Source organism: Lissotriton vulgaris, chromosome 6, assembly GCF_964263255.1.
Source record: "Lissotriton vulgaris chromosome 6, aLisVul1.2, whole genome shotgun sequence".
Taxonomy (NCBI): domain Eukaryota; kingdom Metazoa; phylum Chordata; class Amphibia; order Caudata; family Salamandridae; genus Lissotriton; species Lissotriton vulgaris.
In genome coordinates, this window is record NC_141694.1 from 432,905,676 (window position 1) to 432,927,398 (window position 21,723).

Below are 21,723 nucleotides of genomic sequence, written 5' to 3' on the forward strand. Positions count from 1 at the left end.
TGGGCGTATTTGGTGCTCATGAAAAGCACTGGTGTTGATGAATAAGTGCGGGTGCTTAGCATCAGAAACCACCGGCTCAATTTAAGCACTGACATGGGGCCAACAGTTTATCGGGGGAGTGAGTGGGGGAAATGATGGAAATGAGGCGCCTTGTTGTATGGTTAACAAAGTGTATTGTATTGTAATATTTTTTTATTAATAAACAACATAATAAAATCAATAAAATGTGTCTTTTTTTAAAGTTTGTAATTGATGCAGACAATACTAAGCTAATTTTCATAGTGTATCATACTTTACTATCTCCAATATCATCTTTTCATGAATGCATGTGTGATATTTCGAGCTGGCCGAGTGCCAATTTTTTTTAATTTGAATGGGGATAAAATAGAGGTCATTATCTGTTTTCAGGGACACCCATAAGCCCATTGTCTGCGGCCTTTTGGTCCGCCTGAGGATAAATCAGTCCCGCTGACAGCTTTGTTCAGAATTTGGGAGTTTTATTCACTCTCTAGTCGTGCTAACAGACTCGCCTCTCTCTGCTTGGCCTTATGAGGGCACTTCGCAAAATTCTACCTCTCTTGCAGAAGTGATTTTGCTGTTTAGTGGTACAAAGCATCATTATAACCAGACTAGATTATGCAACACATTGTTTCTAGGAACTACTAGTTATTTTATCCACCGCCTACATCATACGCAAGCTGCTGCAGCAAAACTTACACTTTAACGGCCACATCAATTCTATACCATCGCTGCTATGCGCTCTATACATTGGCTCCTAGTGGCCAAAAGAGCACAGTATAAATATCTTTGTATTGCGCCAAGAGCCTTTCATCATGTTGTATCATATCCTCTCCAACATTAACTACAACGTTATAATCCACCTCCATTTTTACACTCAGCCAGTGCCAACCTTGTGAAGGTTCTATTTTCAAGAAGACTCAAGTTGCCGCAGATATTTTTCTGTGCAGGCGGCTAGTGTTTTCTACTAGCAACCTTTATGCTTTCAGGAAAGCATTGAATACTTGGCTCTAAAAAAAAAAACTAACGTTCCTTCTCATGACTGGATACTTCTTCTGATAGACAACGCTTGGATACCTTCTTTGGTGACAGTTTGCGCTTTATAAATATATAAATAATTACATAAATAATTGATGTATAATTTGAAAACATAATTTGGGTGCCTTTATTTGTCCACCTAATATATTCAAAGCAAATGAAAATTACAGGCAAATCATAAAACCTAACCAGGCAAGTCATCTTAGATGGGGTACACTAGGTCAAAGGAAAAACAATTATATCTGTGCACCATCAATTCTATACATGGTGAAGATACTAAAGTCAACACTGGCAACGTTAGAATCTAGTTTGGATAGTTTTAACTAATTCTCCTTTGAATAGCTACGGCCTAATTTACAAAAATAGACCTCTGCTTGCAATTTGAATACTTATACATTTCATGGCATTTCCTACTGGAAGAACTTTACATCTCTGTCCAGAGTTGGGAACTACGTGCAAAATCTTTTGAAGATCCCAGAGTGTGTGGTTGTTACAGGGTTGTGCTTAGCATTACTCTGTAACATTGCCAAGGAGTTCCAAACATTGAAAGTTCATCATTGGACTGCATCAAGCAATTCCTCTCCCCTGCTGATTCACAAAACCCTATATTAGAACAAACCAAAATCTAGGAAATTATAGATTTCCAAGCATACTCCTAATCCTCCAGAGGGGCTTGAGTGAACTGGCAGATAATGGTGGAAAGTGCAAAGGAACTTAAGGGCCAGATGTAGGTAGGCTATTACCAGTCGTTAACGGCCGAATTCGTCCGTTTCCGACCGGTAATAGACTTTTCCTATGTAAGAGGCTTTTTTACCGATTTGGTAAATAACGAATCGGTATTTACCGATTCGGTATTTACCGAAGCATCATTTACCGATTCGGTATTTACTGAATTGGTAAATGAGATGTAGGAAGTTCTGTAAACAGTGCTTCTGGGCTTTAAGGATTCGTTATTTACCACCAACTATTAGTTGGTGGTAAATAACGTATTCCTATGTAAATGCAAATATGTGCATTTATACCTGTGCCATGTGACAGACATGGGCATGTATGTGTGCCACATGTGCACACAAGCACTAATCGGGGTGCAGCAGGGTGTCAAAGTGACACCCTGCCACCCTTGACTTTTTTCCAATTTTACCGAATAGGTAATTACCGATTCGGTAATTGACATTCATTCCTATGGACCTCCAGGCCCATAGGAATGAATGGCAAATACTGAATCGGTAATTACCGATTAGGTAAATACCGAATCTTAACGATTGGGTATTTTTTACCGAATAATTACCTACATTGCATTTACTGATTCGAAAATACCGAATCGGTAAAATTCTATATTTTCCAATCGGTAAATCTAAATTATCTACATCTAGCCCTTTGTTTATTTGAGGGTTTCAGACTCGGAAATGGTTTTCCCCACTGAAACAAATGTCTCGATCCTTCTAAAATACTGGAGTGTGTTCTTCACTCCTGCTGTTTTAACCCTGATACAAATTGTTGAAAAGACTTGTGTCACCGGATTTAATGAAATGTCCAGGATGATGCTATCTGTATTTCGAACTGGCATCTGTGCTATGGTCTCCAGATGTTTGAAATCCTGTTTTGGAGAATTGTAAGAAACCACAATCTCTCGATTACGCACCTACTATTTGAGTAGGTGCGTAATGTACCCTGACACTTCTAGATTTTGTGTTACGCAGACTCTTTAGAGATGTGATGTTGCTGACAGAGTTACATACATTAATAACATGACTATACAGTGTTAGCTTGAAGACAACGGCCAACATGCTGTGTAGAAAACATTTCAACCTAGGATTAAAATGAAAGAATGATGGCTTACTTTTTGTTCTTGGATCTGTGCTTTCACAACTTTAAACTCAGCAGATGGTGGTTTCTGGTTTGCTATGAGTTCTTCTGTGTCCGTTAGCCAGCAAAGCAAAGATTCCAGAGCATCCTGGAACCTGCCACAGTGGAGAAGCGCCTCTTGCAGCTGAGCTGCTCGCTGAGCAACCTAAAGTCGAAGAACATAAGCAAAAGTTTTAAAATATGTAAACAGGCTAACATAATGCACAAAGTTTATAGACGTCATCGAAACCCGTGACAAACTTGAGAGCAAATTCAGCTGAACAATGGCATGTTATGACCATCTATGGACATGATGCAGGCGTTATGCGATGAGTTTTATCATCAGTATTGGTCACATTTTGTCGATAACATTGATAACAAATGCATCATTGCAAATCGTACTCATCACAGGCAGTGGCATGGGACATCCGTTCCATACCATATAGTCACTGCCTCACCTTACCATAACGTCTCTGACATATGCCTGCTTTGGGAACCAGAGATATTAAACACATTGAACAATTTGATCTCCTCAACCCGCACCAGTCAGGCTTCCGAGCAGGGCACAGCACAGAAACGGCTATGACTCACATAATTGACGACGCACTTCAAATGCTAGACCAAAACGACACCTGCCTCCTCATCCTCCTTGATCTCTCTTCAGCATTTGATACTGTTAAACATGAGAAGCTACTAGAGCTTCTAAACACAAGAATGGGCTTATCTGGAACTGTTCTCAAGTGGTTCACCTCCTTTCTTCACAACAGGTCGCAGAAATTCAAGAGCAACAACCTGATGTCCTCGCCAATACCCGTAACGCTAGGTGTCCCCCAAGGATCCTCTCTATCCCCAACTCTGTTCAACCTAGTCATGGAACCGCTCACTACCTTGCTACAAGCATCCAATGTACACTTTCACATGTACGCAGATGACACCCAACTTTATCTCAAATTACAGTCCCCCAAGGACATCGTGCTCCTGAACTCAACGATCAGAAGCACCCAATCCTGGCTGGCCGACAATCATCTCAAACTCAATGCCCTGAAAACAGAGTTCCTTCTGATCTCACCTCCAGCGAAGGTCTCCACCACTCAAATTTGGCTTAAAGACCTAACTGCACTCAATGTCCAACCCACCATCGTGGACTCAGCAAAATCCCTAGGCATAACACTCGACACCAATCTGAACATGCAGCAACATATCAGCAAGGCAACAAAGGGAGCAAACTTCCAGATCAACACTCTGAGGAAACTTAAACCCTACCTCCCAGCCAAAGACTTCCAAACGGCAGTACAAGCACTAGTCATACCTCGAATTGAATACGGCAGCATCGCCCTCTGCGGACTCCCCCTAACTACAACCGCACCCCTAAGAGCTTCTCTAAACGCTGCAGCGAGACTCATCACTGGGTCAAAAAACAGTCCCATATTACCCCTGACTTGATATCCCTGAACTGGCTGCCATTTGAAGCTAGAATACATCTGAAAATCGCCTGCATGACACACAAGGCGGTACATCTAAACTCACCCGGATACCTCGCTCAGAAACTGACAATCTCTGGAGGAGCTAGAACCACCAGAGGCACAAACAATCTTCTGTTGAAACTTCGAAGATTCCGGAAGGAAAAAACATATAAGCGCTCCTTCTCGGGAATGGCGCCTAGGATCTGGAACTCTCTCCCGACCGAAACCAGGCTTATCTCTTCCACCACACTCTTTAAAAAGGAAGTAAAAGCTATCCTCATGGCTAAATACACCTGAACTACTATCTTGATCACTGTTAGTACTCTGCACCGATCTATACTACATTTTTGACCCTTTTGATTATGTGTATTAACTATCTATTACTCACATGTTTAGCTTTGTAACCACCTAGCTGCACTACTTTGTACTCATGTTTGGGCTTAGTAGCCACCAATTTGTACTTATTGATTTATCTGTTTAACCATGCTCCCTCATGTACTTCTCTTTGTAAAGCGCTCTGATATCTGCAAGGATCTTGTCCGCGCTATATAAAACTTTCAAATGTTAATGTTAATGTTATTTGACATTTGTTAAGCGCTCCTACGCCCGGAGGCTTCATGGCGCTGTAGGAAGGAACAGGCGTGGCCATCGGTAGGTGGAGGTAAGGCAGCTTAGTGATGCGCCTGGGAGAAGAGCCAGGTCTTCAGAGAGTGTCTGAAGCTGAGGATGTTATCACTAAGTTTCAGATGAAGAGGGAAAGAGTTCCAGAGGGCAGCTGCAAGGTGGTCAAAGCAGCTGCCTCCGAGACGCTTCTTCTTATAAGGAGGGATAGTCAGAAGGGCTTTATGAGCAGACCGGAGGTTGCGAGAGGGGCTGTATTTTTTAAATAGGTCTCTGATGAAAATGGGACCAATGTCGTGTAAAGACTTGAAAAGAATACACCCCGCTTTGAAGGCCACGCGTTGCTCAACCGGGAGCCAATGCAGCTGTTTCAAGCCAGGTCTGACGGATTGCCTTCTAGGAATGTTGAGAAGAAGTCTAGCTGCCTGGTTTTGAACCAGCTGGAGGCGTTTAAGCTCTCCAGTTTGGAGCCCAAGGTATAGACTGTTGGAAAAGTCCAATCTGGACAAAACCAGGGAGATGACGATCTGAGTGAGGGCAGCTTGGGAGAAGAAGCGGGCGATTTTTTTTATTTTCTTCAGCTGAAAGAAACTGGAGGAAACAACAGCTCCAACTTGTTTTTTCAGGGAGAGATCCTCACTAATGAATATACCAAGGCTCTTAACCGAGGATGATTTGGATGGGGGGGTACCCATGCAGGGGGGCCAGAAACTGGGGTTCCAGCTGAGGGTGCTCTGTCCAGGCAAGACCAGTCGGTCTTGCCTGGGTTAAGTTTCAAGTGATTGCAGCTCATCCAACTCAAAATGTGGGACATGGTGTTTTGGAATTCTACCACAGAGTCCTTGGTGTTCAAAGGGAAGATGAGCTGCAAATCGTCGGCATAATTGAAAATGGTGACCTTAGCGTGCCTGAGGGAATACAAAAGAGGGCGTAGATACAGATTAAAAAGCAGAGGAGACAATGAAGAGCCTTGAGGTACTCCACAGACGGTAGATATGGTGGGAGCCGTGAAGGAGGCCAGTCTGACCGATTGAGTTCGGTCGGTGATAAATGAACGGATCCAGCTCAGCGCAGGGCCCCTGAGGCCCGCCTGTTCGACACGGTCGACCAAGATGGTATAGTCGACCGTGTCGAAAGCAGCAGAGAGGTCTAAGAGCACCAGAGCCTGATGGATCCCTTCATCCGCATTCCGCCTCAGGGTATTCTGCACCGAGAGGATGACCGCCTCAGTAGAATGGCAAGGGCGGAAACCGGCCTGATTAGGTGCGAGATACTCCGAGTTTTCCAGGAATGTGGAGATGCTGTCACATACATGAGACTCCAAAAGATTGGCGCAGTATGGCAGCAAGGATATAGGCCTGTAATTGAGTGGGTCTAATGGATTGGCTCCAGCCTTTTTTATGAGGGGGATAAGGAGGGCTTTTTTAAAGTTGTTTGGAACTTTACCCTGAGTAAGTGAGTCATTCAGCATGGGAAGTAGGCCCTCAGGGATGCTGGTACCCACTTCTTTCAGGATGTAAGGGGGGCAGATGTCATCAGGGGAGCCGGATTTGATCTTAGAAAGAAGTTTAGATAAGTTAGCGTTTTCAATGGGGGGGTAGGAGTCAAGGGTAACAGGATTATAAAAGGTGTCTGCAAATAAAAGGGGAGGCTGAGTGGTAGGAATGTTTTGTTTAATGGTGCAGATTTTGTCAAAGAAAAAGGAGTTTAATGAGTTGCAAAGTTCTTGAGTGGGAGCTGTCGGGAGGGAGGTTCTGTCATTGGTGCTGAGATCTTCCACAATGTTGAACAGTTCTTTGGATTGATTATGAGCCTTAAGAATTTTTTCCGAAAAATAGTCGGTTTTGTGTTTTAAAAGAAGCTTTTGGTAATTTTTGCGAGCCTTGCGATAGTTAGCCCTATCTTGTTCTAAGTAGGCTGTGCGCCACTTTCGCTCCAGTTGGCGGACTTCCAGTTTGTGGGTTTTCAGTAAAGGTGTGAACCACCTGTGGGCATCATTGGGGCGAGAGCGTGGGAAGTAGGTACAGGGGGCGTGAGCGTCCGCTGCCTGGAGTAACCACCCTGAGAAAGCTTCTTCCATCTTATCGATGTCCTGATCAGGCGGGGGAAGGGAGGAAGTTAATGAACCAATAAAAGCAGGGACATCAACATTCTTCCATCTTCTAGTTTTTCCTCCTGGCTTAGGCAGGGGATTTCTACTTCTCCCGGTGGTCATAGTGAAGTTGATCAGATAATGATCCGACCAAACAACGGGAATGATAGACTTAATAGCCAAGGATATGTTTTGGGACCAAATTTGATCTAGGCTATGTCAAAATCAAAATAAATAAATAAATAAAATAATTATAAAACAAGCTTTCTAGGGCAACAAGTTTTACAATGCAGCAATTACCATGCATTTCCATTAACACACATATGCCTTTACCACACATGCCTTTACAACGAAATGGTAAGTATAGATCAGATAAGTGTATGTTAGATAAGAGCGTTTTTAGGGTTTAGGTGTCAGTAGCGATATCAGGTGTGATATCAGGTGTGTTTCTAGAGATTAGGGGTGGGTAAAGGAATTGGGTGGTAAGGATGTTTTAGGGTTTAGGAGAGGGTAAGGGTATGGAATGCTAAGGGTGATTTCAGGGATTAGGGGTAAGTAAGGGTATAGGTGGTAAAGGCGTATTTTGTGTTAAGGAGTGGGTAAGGATATTGGGTGTTAAGGGTGATTTTAGGTTTCAGGGGTGGGTAATGGTATTTTTAGGGTTTAGGGTGGGTAAGGAAATAGAGCAGTACAGGTGCTTTTAAGGTTTAGGGGTGGTAAGGGTATAGGGTATTAAGGGTGATTTTAAGGTTTAGGGGTGGGTAAGAGTACAGGGTGGTGAGGGGGTGTGAGGGTTTGGGGTGAGTGAGGGAATAGGGTGGTAAGGGTATTTTTAGGGTTTAGGGGTGGGTGAGTTTAGGAGGTCGGTGTTAAAGAAATAGGGTGGTAATGTAAAAAAATAGAGGGTTGGGGGTCTCTCAATCAAGAAAACATTTTTTAAACAGGATTGTGTGTGTGTATATATATATATATATATATATATATATATATATATATATATATATATATATATATATATATATATATATATATATATATATATATATATATATATATATATATATATATATATATATATATTACCTACTGGCGTGTCGCCAGTAGGTATATATAGTTAGGATTTTTTCCCTATGGGATTTTTGAAAATTCTATGTCTAATAACTTTGGCGTTTGTGGACGGAATCGGCTGACATTTTCTGGAAAATGGCACATTTTGTTTCTGAGCAGCCCCTAAAAATTTGGGGGGGTTTCGTCAAGGGGGGGCCGAGAAAAAAGGGGGGTCCCAAAACGCGTTTTTCCCATGTTAATTTCCATAGGGCCTTTGGCCTCACTTTTAGCTCGAACGGCTGAATGGATTTGCACGAAACTTGGCAAAATTGTAGGGACTGTTAGCCCGATGTGCCTTTGCTAGGTCTCAATATATGTGCTCCAGTGGATTTTGAGAAATTAACGTTCAAAACAAGATATATATCTGTAACAGCGCTCCGGGCTGCGCTCCGGTCCGCTTACTTTTCGCGAAACGGAACTTTGCGATGCAAAGCTGATTGGCTCCCCGGTGTCTGTCAACATTCTAAACAGTCCGGAGCGGCCGCCATCTTATCTCTCGGTAGGATCGAGAGAGAAGAAGAGGTGAAAAACGAAGGGGGAATTTAATGAAAGGGGGCAAGGTATACCCCTCTTGACCCCCTAGGAATGTTGTTGGGGTTATTAAAGGGTCCCGTGGGGAAAATAAAAAAATATATATTTTTCACGGTAGAAGCGCTTCCCGGGCCGCGAACTGGGCCGCAAACTGGTAGCGAAACGGGAATTCGCCATTTTGTGCTTCGTTTTAATTAAATTACTAGGTATAAGGGGGTGCGGGAGACCATTTTGTGCTTCGTTTTAATTAAATTACTAGGTATAAGGGGGTGCGGGAGACGTATCCTAATCCCTTATGTTTTCTGAGGGTGGCTGAGGAGGCTCATATATGTTGATACATGTCTTCCAGCGGCTGTGCGTGAGCTTTTTTTTTTTTTTGCTGCGTGACGTCTGTTAACGTTCGATTCGATGGAAATCAGGAAGTGTTGACCACCAATTTGTCAGTGCGATAAAATATTTTGTTATAAATGAATCCTTATTGATAAACATTGTCTGCGCCATCTTGCCTTTTTTCCAATGCCACAATTTTGTCGTGCACGGCAGCCATTTTAGATGCCAGGCCGGTCCCAGGCTATCACCTAGCCCTGCCGATGTAGTTTATGGCCCCAGCTGTAGAGAATCCAGACATGCCAACCCTCCCGATTCAGGCGTGAGACTACTGATTTCAGTGCTAGTCTCCCGCCTCCCGATTTCTGCAAGCAAAAACCCGGGGGCATATTACCAACAACTAGCGATAATTTTTGTCTCTAACTTGTTTAGAGACAAAAATTATCGCCGCACATCGGCGATTTTTATCGCAGATAAACCTTGCTATTAGCAAGGTTTATCGCAAATGCGATAAAAAACGGCCGCAATGCATGAATATCGCTGAAAAGTCAGCGATATTCATGCATTATCGAGCAAATGCTCTTAGCCATGTTATCCACCTCCCATTGGATAACATGGCTAAGAACTGCTCAGGTCAGGTGTTAGCTTTTGGAGATATTCGCGCTTAGCGCGAATATCTCCAAAAGTTGGTAATAGGAGATAGCGATGTTAGGGACTGTTTCCAGTCGCTAACATCTTGGCACGCCCACTTTGCATGTCATTAGTGATAAATATCACTGACATGCAAAGCGGGGCCCAAGATGGTCGCTATCTCCTTTTAGCTGTCACTAACTGGCGTTAGCGACAGCTTGGTAATAGGGAGATCATTTTATCTCCGCTTTCTTGGCTTTTAAAGCCAAAAAAGCGGAGATAAACCCCCTTGATAATATGCCCCACGATTCCTCGGGGGTTTCAGCTGACAGGGCTTGGTATTGTGTTACGTGGTAATTTTTCCAGGAAACGTCAGAGGGTCGATGCAGGGGTTCTAGAAGGGGTGATAAACCATTTAAGCCTCATGAACAAGCGCATGGTCTTTTAAAGATCTGTGAAGTACTCGGGGCGGCGGTGTGTGTGTGTCCTCTTTCAGGAGCGGGCGGGGGGGGGGGGGGAGCACTGCCAGCAACTTCCAGGCCAGGCAGTGTTCAACACTTGCATCACCCTTTCTCTGCCTGCTATTGCGCTCCATGCTTCGGAAAGGTAAGAAAAAGAACGTGCATTTGAGTTTGAAATGTCCGATCCTGTAGCAGTACACTTGCAAAGCCCACACATGACAATAACCCAATTCAAGGCCCCATTCACCCGTTATATATAACACTCCAACAAAGTAGGATTATAAAACTTTATTAACTTTTAAATATAACGAACGGAACAAAAACTGTAAAAACATTTAAACATTTTTGACAAAAAAAAGCAACAATGGTCAGAAGCTGTCTTTTGTGCGAATAGTCCCAAGGCAGCACAACGTGCTGAGTTCTGGACGGCACCCAGGTGATGTCACCTGGGTGCCGCACTGGTTTTTGGGATCCTACAATGCAGCAAAGAAAAACAGCGTGGGGCGTCCAGGGTGGTGCGGAGGGAGGCCTCGTCAGTAGCGGTCTGTTGTGCGAATAGTCCCAAGGCAGCAGAACGCGCTGAGATGTTGATGGCACCCAGGTGATGTCCAGTAAACTGCCGCACTGGTTTTGGTATCCTACAATGCTGCTCCGAAAATTGGCGTGGGGCGGCCCGGGAGGGGGCGTGGGGGAGGCGGCGTGAACCGGCCTCCCCAGGTGGCGGCCATCCAGCTGAGTTGCGCCCGCTCTTGCGGCTACAGCGTCTCGCTCACCATGTTGTTGAGTTGCTCCCACTCTTGCAGTGCAGCGATAGGCGGCTGCCACATGACTCTTAAAATGGCGGACGGCTCTTCGGTTTTGGGCCTGGTCCACTAAAATGGCTTGGGCTCCATTCTCGAAAGCGTCCCCTCAGCCGTGAAGATTCTACAAAAGTCTTGGGGGCCCTCGACTCCTGCAGGCTTCCGGTGGGGAGCGGCTGCCATGATTGCTCGCGGAATGACCACGACGGAGTCACGAGATGGTGGTGCTCTCATGCTGACGCCAGCTTCAGTCTGAATCATCCAGAAACAAGGTGGGGCTTTCATCGTTTGGGAAAAAAAATGTTCTAAACCAATGAAAAGTGTTATTTTTAGGTCATATGACCAAGCCTTCCATCTTTAGGAAACCAAAAGTAAAATGAACCAATGAAAAGTTTTATAAACAAGTCACATGACCTGTTATGCGGCATAGGGCTACAAAAAGCGTAGAAAATCCGTTGGCACGTGAGGCGGCGTCAGTAGCGGACCGATGTGCGAATAGGCCGAAGGCAGCACAACGTGCCGAGATCCGGATGGCACCGAGTTAGTGTCCAGCAAGTTGCTGCACTGGTGTGGCTATCCTACAATGCTGCGCCGAAAGTCGGCGTGGGGCGCCCCGTTGGCCTGTGAGGTCGCGTCAGTCAGTGGGGGCTGTGCGTCTCCCCCAAGATGGAGGCTCCTCGGCTGCAGTGCGGCGCCCCTTAGCGTTTCACTCGCCGTCCAACTGAGTTGCGTCCGCACTTGCGGCTACAGTAGGCCGAAGGCAGCACAACGCGCCGAGATCCGGATGGCACCGAGGTGGTGTCCAGCAAATTGCCGCACTGGTGTGGCCATCCTACAATGCTGCGCCGAAAGACGGCGTGTCCAGCTGAGTTGCGGTCATTCTTGCGGTACAGTGACTCGAACGCGCCGAGATCCGGATGGCACCGAGGTGGTGTCCAACAAGTTGCCGCACTGGTGTGGCCATCCTACAATGCTGCGCCGAAAGACGGCGTGTCCAGCTGAGTTTCTCCCGCTCTTGCGGTACAGTGACTCGAACGCGCCGAGATCCGGATGGCACCGAGGTGGTGTCCAGCAAGTTGCCGCACTGGTGTGGCCATCCTACAATGCTGCGCCGAAAGTCGGCGTGGGGTGCCCCGTTGGCTTATGAGGTGATGTCAGTAGTGGACCGATGTGTGAATAGGTCGGAACCAGCACAAGGCGCCAAGATCCGAATGGCAAGTCCTGGATGTTGAGTGCCATAGTTGAGAGTTCTGAGCAGTGCTTGTAAGACTGTCTGAAGCTTATTTGCACCTGCTGCAGCTTCACTATTGCCCTGGTGTGGCCAAAGGTCGCACATGACATAGGCGGCCGGCTCCCGAGGTCCGACGGAACTTTTTTCCTTTTCCTTTTTGCTTCTTGTCCCACAATCCGTTTCATCTGAAGACATGACCAGGTCCCTGAATGTGTGCAGGGGGACGTTATTGATTGAATCAAAATGGCGGCTTGACACAAAGCTGACTCAAGCGTTGCTGTTGATGCTATACAGACAAAAATTGGTTTTCAGTTTGTACATTCTTCAGGATTTTTTTTCCATCCAAGGCTGATTGAGAGTTTGTAGAAAAATGGCTTCAGATTTTCCACATACTACTCTTCAACATTCTTCCTAAATGTAACAATGTGAGACTCACTAGGAGAACGGCTGTTTATGTTTCCTTTCAAAATGCTGCCAACAATATTTTCTGAATGGAAGACACCATCTTGTAGCATAAAGGGCCGAAAGGGGTTCTGGTCTGGCCGATGGTTGGTGGAGACATTTTGACTATATCTTGGACCTGCCCGGCCTCGCCCAAAATGGCGCCGGTATAAATGGGACTCGTAACTCATTGTTGTGTACTGGTTGAACAACCTTGATATCACGAGATATGAATGCAGTTTTGATGCTCATGGCGGGCGGGGACGAGAATTGATTGAATATTTCGACATCCCTATTGATATTAAGTTCTGATGTGTTATTGATTACTGTACTATTGAAAGTTCGAATTAACGTCACCCATGGTACTTGCACGCAAATGTATATCTAGATAACTTTTTTGTAAGTGGCCCTGTCGTATTTTAATTACAAAATGTACGTCCACCGATTCCGAAACTGTTAGACACCTTAGTTCTTGCAACCTAATGGCTCGTTCGTTACGTTCCTCTATAATGTAAATGTCTCCTCATCATATACGATTTCAGTTTGCTCCGTGGCCGGCACACGTGGTTATAGGCCCGTATTTGTATACTGACATTTTCACAATAAAGGTTTTTAAAACAAAACATGGTAGTAGTATTTACATTGGTAAAGTTTTTACTTTTAGTCACTGTTTTCGAATCAGTAAAAGGCAAGTGAAATAAAGCAGTCCAATTACATGACGGATAAAAGGTATAATATGTAGGAACGCAGTAAAGATAAATGGTCAAGGGCAGTTGTGTTTTCCACTCCTGCAACATAAAGTGATCGATAAGAATCTGATAATCAGGCGTATCGGCGACTAAGACAGCAGGCCGAGTCTCTTTTACTCAACGGCTCCGTCATGGAACGAAGAAACGCCCTTTTTCTCGAAACAGGAATATATTTTACTTGCAGGACAGTTGTAAATTTTCTGGGAAAGTACATTAGCCTGGAATATTATAACATATATGTTTTTTTAAAAAAAGTTTGAAATCAATAAAAAGCGTATTTTTTAGGTCATATGACGAAGCTTTTCATTATTAAAATAACAAAAGTAAAATGAACCAATAAAAAGTTTTATTAACAAGTCACATGACCTGTTATGCTTACGTTACGCGCTGCGCGCCGCGCCCCGGATTACTTCCGGGTGCGCTAACGCGGCGTGTCATATAACGCATTACGCGACAACGTAGGTCAAGAATATAGTTAAAATGTCTCCACCAACCAGCGTTCGGAACACAACTCCTTTAAGCAGTCCAAAAAGTTCTGTAAAATGACAACAGAGGGGACAGGCAACAAGAACCATCAGTCAAAGAGGGGAGGGCAAGTTCTTCTCTACTGGGTCATGTTGGGGCGCTACCGGAACTGATCGAATTGGTAGTCTACAGTGTTTCTGGATGTTTCAGACTAAAGCTGGCGTCAGCATGAGAGCACTACCATCTCGTAGGTCCATCGTGGCCATTCCACGAGCAAACATGGCAGTCGCTCCCCACCAGAAGCCTGCGGGAGTCGGGGGCCCCCAAGACTTTTGTAGAATCTTCACGGCTGAGGGGACGCTTTCGAGAATGGGACCCAAGCCCTATCAGGGAAGCGTCCGAGTTCCAAGGTGTCCCAGGGCCATTTTAGTGGACCACGCCCAAATCTGAAGAGCCGGCCGCCATTTTGAGAGTCCTGTGGCAGTCGCTTATCGTTGCATCGCAAGAGCGGGAGCAACTCAACTACATGGTGAGCGAGACGCTGTAGTCGCAAGAGCGGGCGGTAAACAGCTGAATGGCGGAAGAGGCACAGTGTAGCAAAAGCGGGCGGAATGGCAACTAAAACGGTAAAGGGGCGCCCCACTACAGCGTGTCTTCAGGTCAAACGGATTGTGGGACAAGGTCCAGAATAGAAGAGTCATCAAAAGGCAAAAAGTTCCGCCGGACCCCGGGAGCCGGCCGCCTATGTCGGGGGCGATCTCAGGCTACACCGGTGCTATAAGACTTGGAGAGGGGGTCGGAGCCAAGCGTCTTCTCCGAGTCCATGGCCATCACACCACCCCTCGGGGGCCTCCGTCAAGCGGTTTAGGAAGGTAACATATCACATTGTTTTCAAATGCAGTCAGGTCCACAAACGACACTCACTTACTTTGAGAATAGTGAAGCTGCAGTAGGTGGAAATAAGCTTCAGACAGTGTTACAAGCGCTGCTCAGAACTCTGAACTATGGCACCCAACATCCAGAACTTATGCCATTTGAGAATGGCAGTGACATTGAAGCAACTCAGGGACCAAAACCATTAACGTACTTTCACGTATGAAAATCTTACTTGGGGAGGGGGAAGGAGCAAAGCGCCCCCTCCCAGTCCGCGCCACCACACCGTATGTTGAAAATCTGAAGCCATCGTTCTACAAAGTCAACCAACCTTGGATGGAAAAATCTAGAAAAATGTACAAACTGAAAACCAGTTTTGGTCTGCATAGCATCAGTAGCAACGCTTGCTATCAGAGTGCATGAGTTTCATGCTCGATCGATTGAGCTAGCCGGATCGGGCAATAAAAAGTATAAAATAGTTATGTAAATAGTTATTTAATAAAATGTTTTACCCTGTTTCTTTGCTGGTGTGTTGTCTATATTTTTAATATTTGCATAGGGTTTGTCGTTATTTTGGGCGGGGTGGGTGACGGAGCCGAGCTGTCTTGCAGCCCTCATGGTGTGGAGCTCAGTTCATCTCACTATTTTCGTATTTCTCATGAAGGGTTGTTCGTAATATTTCTATTTTAGCGAGGTCAAAAAGAGATCCAATTAGTAGCCTACTGATTTTGCTCGATTACTTTTATTTTTTTACACGATTTTTCATGATTTTTCACTATCTGCAAAGACTAAACAGAGTATTGCGACTTTGTGCTCGTTAGTAAATAGAGAATGAACCAAAGAGAATCAATTGTAAAACAGTAAATGCTTGGATAACAATCAATCAAATGGAGAGACAAGCAGGCACGACGGATTACAACGGGGGTAAAGGCCTGCGTTAACTACTCTTCACTATCTGCAAAGAGAGAGTACTACTAAGAGAAAAGAGGGGAGGGGGGCAGCGTTCAAAGCACATCAGCGTGCATAAACACGAAAAAGTTTTTACCTATCACATACTTGACATTTTACAGCTTTTGATATTTGCTATTAAAAAACCAATGAAATTCACTGAAAAAACCATAGGTTATAGGCCATATATAGTTAGGAATTTGCATTTACAAAACCTTGAAAATTCACTGAAAAAACCATTGGTTATAGACCATATATAGTTAGGGATTAGCCTTTTCAAAACCTTATTTTACTCACACAAAACCATTGAAATTTCATATATAGTTAGTTCCACTAACTATATATCGCGCACCCGCAATCCACTGCTGATGATGTCACATATTACATCATTCATGACATGGTTAGTGACATCACTGATGACATCACTGATGACATCTCAAATGACATCACTGATGACATCCCAAATGACATCATTGATGACATCTCAAATGACATCACTGATAAAATCACTGATAACATCTCATTTGACATGACTGATCACATCACTGATGATATCATTCATGTGATAATACCATGAACCTCTTCAGACTCTAATATAACCTTAGATACAATCAGTGTAAATAGACAGTCACAGACTGTCACTCATCCATGGAGTTACTCACACACCTAGTCAGTTATGCAAAAAATCAATCACACCTCCATTTTCTCAACTATACAGTTATACACACCTTACTTATTCAAACATATACTAACACATTTACTTTACTCTCTTATACAATCCCTGATACATGATCACAATGATCCATACAGCCACTCACACATTCACTGGCTCTTATGCACAGTTATTTATATATGTCAACTCTCACATGTACTGTGTTTTACATATGTACTTACTTTGACATGTAGCACTGAGATATCCATTCACTCACTAATACACTCATGCACAGTCAACCGCCCATACAGTTGTTTCCACATGCACTTTTGAACCCATACATATAGTGAATCAACTACTCACACATCTATGTACAGAGTCACACACCTCCCAGCCACCCATACACACACACTCAGTTTCCCATACAAATACTTGGACAACCAATGAATAACCCATACAGTTACTCATATAGCTACTGATCAACATATGTAGCAGTTTGTAGAACAACAGATATAATGATGCACAAATTAAAACAGTTTAGTCACTAACCCATGCACTCAGTGAGACACATTTAATCACTCACTCATACAGTCAGTCATGCACCTACTAAATCCTTCATCCAGACACTTATACATCCACTCATTCTTCAATATGTAAGACATATTTTAACTTTACAGAAACATACAGTCACTGGCTGTTGTCATCAGTGATGTCATCAGTGATGTCATTTGAGATGTCATCAGTGATGTCATCAGTGATGTCACTAACCATGTCATGAATGATGTAATATGTGACATCATCAGCAGTGGATTGCGGGTGCGCGATATATAGTTAGTGGAACTAACTATATATGAAATTTCAATGGTTTTGTGTGAGTAAAATAAGGTTTTGAAAAGGCTAATCCCTAACTATATATGGTCTATAACCAATGGTTTTTTCAGTGAATATATATATATATATATATATATATATATATATATATATATATATATATATATATATATATATATATATATATATATATATATATATATATATATATATATATATATATAATTGAACTAGGTGACATTTTAGTATAACTAGCACAGTAAATCACTTAGCACTTTTCACGTACTTATGCACTTAAGGAAAATACATTTTTGTACAATAGCACATTTGCAAATGGAGCAATAGAAAGAGGCAGAAATCATACATAAGTAAGCAGTAAGATATAAATTCGGAGACGTTTTATTACATGTTAATTCCAATGAGTGACTATGTTTAATTTAAGTGAATACACAATTGGGGATTTCAATATAATAACAATGCATTTAAGCAGTTAGAAAATATGACTATACTATAAGACCAAATCCCTTAGTCATAGAATTATGAGCATGCACAATGGAGAAAGTGCGGATCTCAGTATGACTATTATCAAGTATAGAGAATGCAAATGATTCACTCAGGTAGTAACTTGTATTTATATATATATTTATATATTTATGTATGGTATTATTCATGAATAGATATGAGCCAGAAATATATGATTGTATACTTTGCAAATGATCAGTCTCCCGGGACCCAAAGACTGAGATCACGGCAGAAAATAGTCTGTTTACTATGCCCTTGCTCTTGTTTGTCACGTGAAGAGATCACATGGTATGTTTAAATAATGGCAGAATATAGCTTTTCAATATGTGAGCACGGTCACCGGGTGACCGAAACGCGTAATGACATTTTGGAAGGATAAATAAATCATCTTTGCAAGACAAGTGGAGTTTGTGCTCTTTGCGGCCATCGCCACTTAACGGCGTGGGCGGATACTGAAATCATATATATATATATATATATATATATATATATATATATATATATATATATATATATATATATATATATATATATATATATATATATATATGTACTTGTATATATATATATAAGACTTGCGTGAGAAAAGTATTGCGTGGTGAAGGCAATGTGTGAAAAATGTAAAGGAATTCGTTGTACTGTCATACAAACACTTTCTGTAACACTGTAGGAGCTCAAGAGAAAGTTAACAGAAAAGAAAAACAGCATTCTTTAGAGCAGCAAGAAATATGGCTCCATTAATGAGACCCAATGTGATATATGGCCACACACAGCTAGGTAATTGTATTAGGAGTTTAGGGCTAGATGTAGGGAAATCTTATTTACCGATTCATAAATAACGAATTTTACCAATTGGGTATTCATGAATCGGTAAATAAGATGTAGGTAAAAATTCGGTAATTTTTACCGAATCGGTAGGATTCATTATTTACCGATTCGGTAATTACCGAATCGGTATTGCCCATTGATTCCTATGGGCCTTGAAGCCCATAGGAATCAATGGGAAATACCAATTCAGTATTTACTGAATCAGTAAATACCGAATCCTGCAAGGGTGCAGGGGGTGTCACTTTGACACCCTCTAGCACCCCAAGTACAGGCTTGTGTGCCATGTGGCACACATACATGCCCTAAGGACATGTCTGTGTGTCACACGGCACAGGTGTACATGCACAGATGTGCATGTACACCTGAATTCGGTATTTTACCACCCAATTGTATTGGGTGGTAAAATACCGAATTCTGAAGGCCTGTTGCACTGTTCACAGTGTTACCTACATAGCAAATTACAGATTCGGTATTTTTACCGATCAGTAATTTTACCGAATCTGTAAAATTTACAGAATCGGTAAATTTACCGATTCTGTAATTTTACCAATTTGGTAAAATTACCGATTGGGTAAAATTACCGAATCTGTAAGTTTTCTAACCCCTACATACCAATGTCCAAATACCGGTCGGAAACGGCCGAAAATCTGTATTTTCGGCCGTTTCCGACCGGTATTTGGATACCTACATCTGGCCCTTAGAGTTTTTGGACTCGTATATCCAAATGAAAATAAAAAAATTACCCAGTAAGGAAACTGTGGCGTATTGAGTAGAAAGGCTTTGATATAATTATGAATACATGGTATACTTATTTTAATGAATGAATACTTTATTTGTGCGGTTAATCAAAACCATTACAAAACGCGGCATATTTAAGCGAGGAAGAAAACATCTTTTGGAAGTATAAAACAATAAATATTTGCTCGAAAGATTGTTAAATTCTCCAATTGTTTTTGTTTATAAAATAAGACCGTGATTTACAAAAACCTTAATGGGCAGTGCAAATCAAAGGTTCAGTGTTGGCCAAGCATCCACAACCCGGCCCTCCTTCTAAAGATCTCCGAAGTGTACGCCTCACTCGGCGTATGGAGAGTTGCCCTTCAATATTTTAATGCCGAATCATGGTGCATTGGTTCTGAAACAGACATAAAGACATGCTCCAAATATTTTACACACCCACAGACATGGACGAATACATATACCACCAGCTTGGGTCGCTTTCACCATCAGACATCAAAGTTTATTAGGGTCACTGCATATATACAGAACAGAAGTCATCTTGATTTCAGTTATTGAAGTTGAGGTGAAAGGTAATTAACAACAATGTTATATTTTGCCATTGAAGAGCCCAAAGCTGTATTTTATCAATGTTAGTTACTTTCTCTAGTTGTTATGCATTAAGAAGCTCATTGGTGAAAAATAGTCTAAAGTAAGCAAGAAAACATAGTTAACGGAAATGGCTAAAGTATTATCCAGAAGGCAATGTGTCATAAGTAAATTTAATAATATATTGTTATGATCCGAACTAAGTGGATGGGATTTGCATGTCAAATGAACGTTCCACGAGTTTTCTGTCCAGTATGGTTAATTAAATGCCAAACGTTAAGAATAAGGGGGAGAACTTGTTCCCAGAGTGCTTTCAATGGCTTTGGTGGTTATTCAACCGATCATGACACTTTATTTACACGGTGCAGAACATTATATTTTAGAATCCTGAACAGTAAGTACCTTCTTATTAAGAGTGTTCCACCGCGTGTTAACTTCTTCCAGGTCATGGTCAAGCTTCTGGGTGTCAGTATTTCTAGCAGCACTTTGAATCAGGCCTTGGCCCAGCCAATTTACCTCCTGCAGCTTCACGTGCAGAGGTTCAATTTCTTCTTTCTGGAATACCTGTAATTGAAGAAAAAACACAATGTACATCTGTCCTTGGTGCATGACAAACAAATAGAGACAAGGTGAATGATGGCTAATAGACATCAAATACATCATGCAACATTAGAAGCCTTAATAAAATACTTGAAAGGCTAGTTGCATTAAATAATAATGACTGTTCAGAAGGTTTGTATATAGACCATTAGGGAAAGCCCTACAAAGTGGCAGCAGAAATTACATTGAGGGAACCCATTTAGAGTCGCCCAGCAATTCCATCAATAGATGACCTACCTATTTCTGTACATGAAAAGGTATATTTTGGGAGAAAAGGTGTTTACATTTTTCTTGTTTATATTGTAACCTGATATGTTACCCAACGAAACTATGTTCTATTCTGGTACCTCTCAAATGCTTTTCTTTTATCTCCAAGTCAATCTTTATTTTTAGGTCGAACTTCTTAGACCAAGCACTCCATCTAGTTGCAAAAGACCCATTACGAGTTTACCAAAAACCTGTAGGAATTTATAGCAAACCCATTGCTTAACATTGGTAGACTTCATTGTCAGTCACACTTGCTTGCATCTTATTTGAGGACTTTTCTTGACCCAACTAACCCATCTTGTGTTTGTCCCTCCCCTGGAATATAGGGCCTCATTACGATGTCAGTCGGAAAGCATTCCAACCTACTCCTTGTCAGAATCTTACGACCGACCGATTATGATGGTTCCGAACACCGTTCGGTTGGACTCCCATTGACTTCAATGGGACCCTGTGCACCGACTAATAACACAGGCTCTCAATGCAAAAAGGGGTGGTTGCGGAAAACCCTGCATCCTGTGTGCGGGCACCCCAAGGTGCCTGCCACACTGTACATGGTTTGAAAGAGGGCTCTGATGGGTACCCCCACGGGCCCCAACAGGAGGCCTCTAGGTGAAGGGAGGCCTCGTACGGGCCCCCAAAGTCAGTTTCCAACAGCCTTTTTGTGTTGGACAGAACAAGTCTGAAAGGCTGTCGGAATCCGACCTAGTAATCGGTCGGTCAGAAACACTGGCCATTGAGCTTTGTGAATCGGCTCCGGCCGACGCAGATTCTCCGAATGCCGGTCGGAACTGAGTCAGAATGACTTAACAGCTTCCTTCTATCATAATCGGTCAGTCAGAAATGTGTCTGAGTCAGTCGGAAATGTTTCCGAGTCAGTCGGATACTAGGGTTCAGACACGGGTTAGAAAAATCCATATTCGATTCGGAGCCTTCCTAACCGACATCGTAATGAGGCCCAGAGTCAGTCTCTTTACGTTCTCTCTGAGTGGCTGGCTTCTGTTCTATTACTGCTCATTTTAGAAAACAATTATTTTCTTTATATTTAAGCATTCCATGA

General features: G+C 42.8%; 1 protein-coding gene across 3 annotated transcripts in view; it reads right to left on the reverse strand.

The window, feature by feature from the left end:
- DST (dystonin) overlaps nucleotides 1-21,723 on the reverse strand; it is a 1,528,317-nt gene that overhangs the window by 209,723 nt on the left and 1,296,871 nt on the right. For all 3 annotated transcript variants that reach the window (XM_086926448.1, XM_086926449.1, XM_086926451.1), the window contains 2 exons: nucleotides 20,202-20,363; nucleotides 2,897-3,067 (listed from right to left, as the gene is read on the reverse strand). In XM_086926448.1, coding sequence (XP_086782574.1) covers nucleotides 2,897-3,067; nucleotides 20,202-20,363 — 333 coding nt within the window. The remainder of the gene's footprint in view (nucleotides 1-2,896; nucleotides 3,068-20,201; nucleotides 20,364-21,723) is intronic.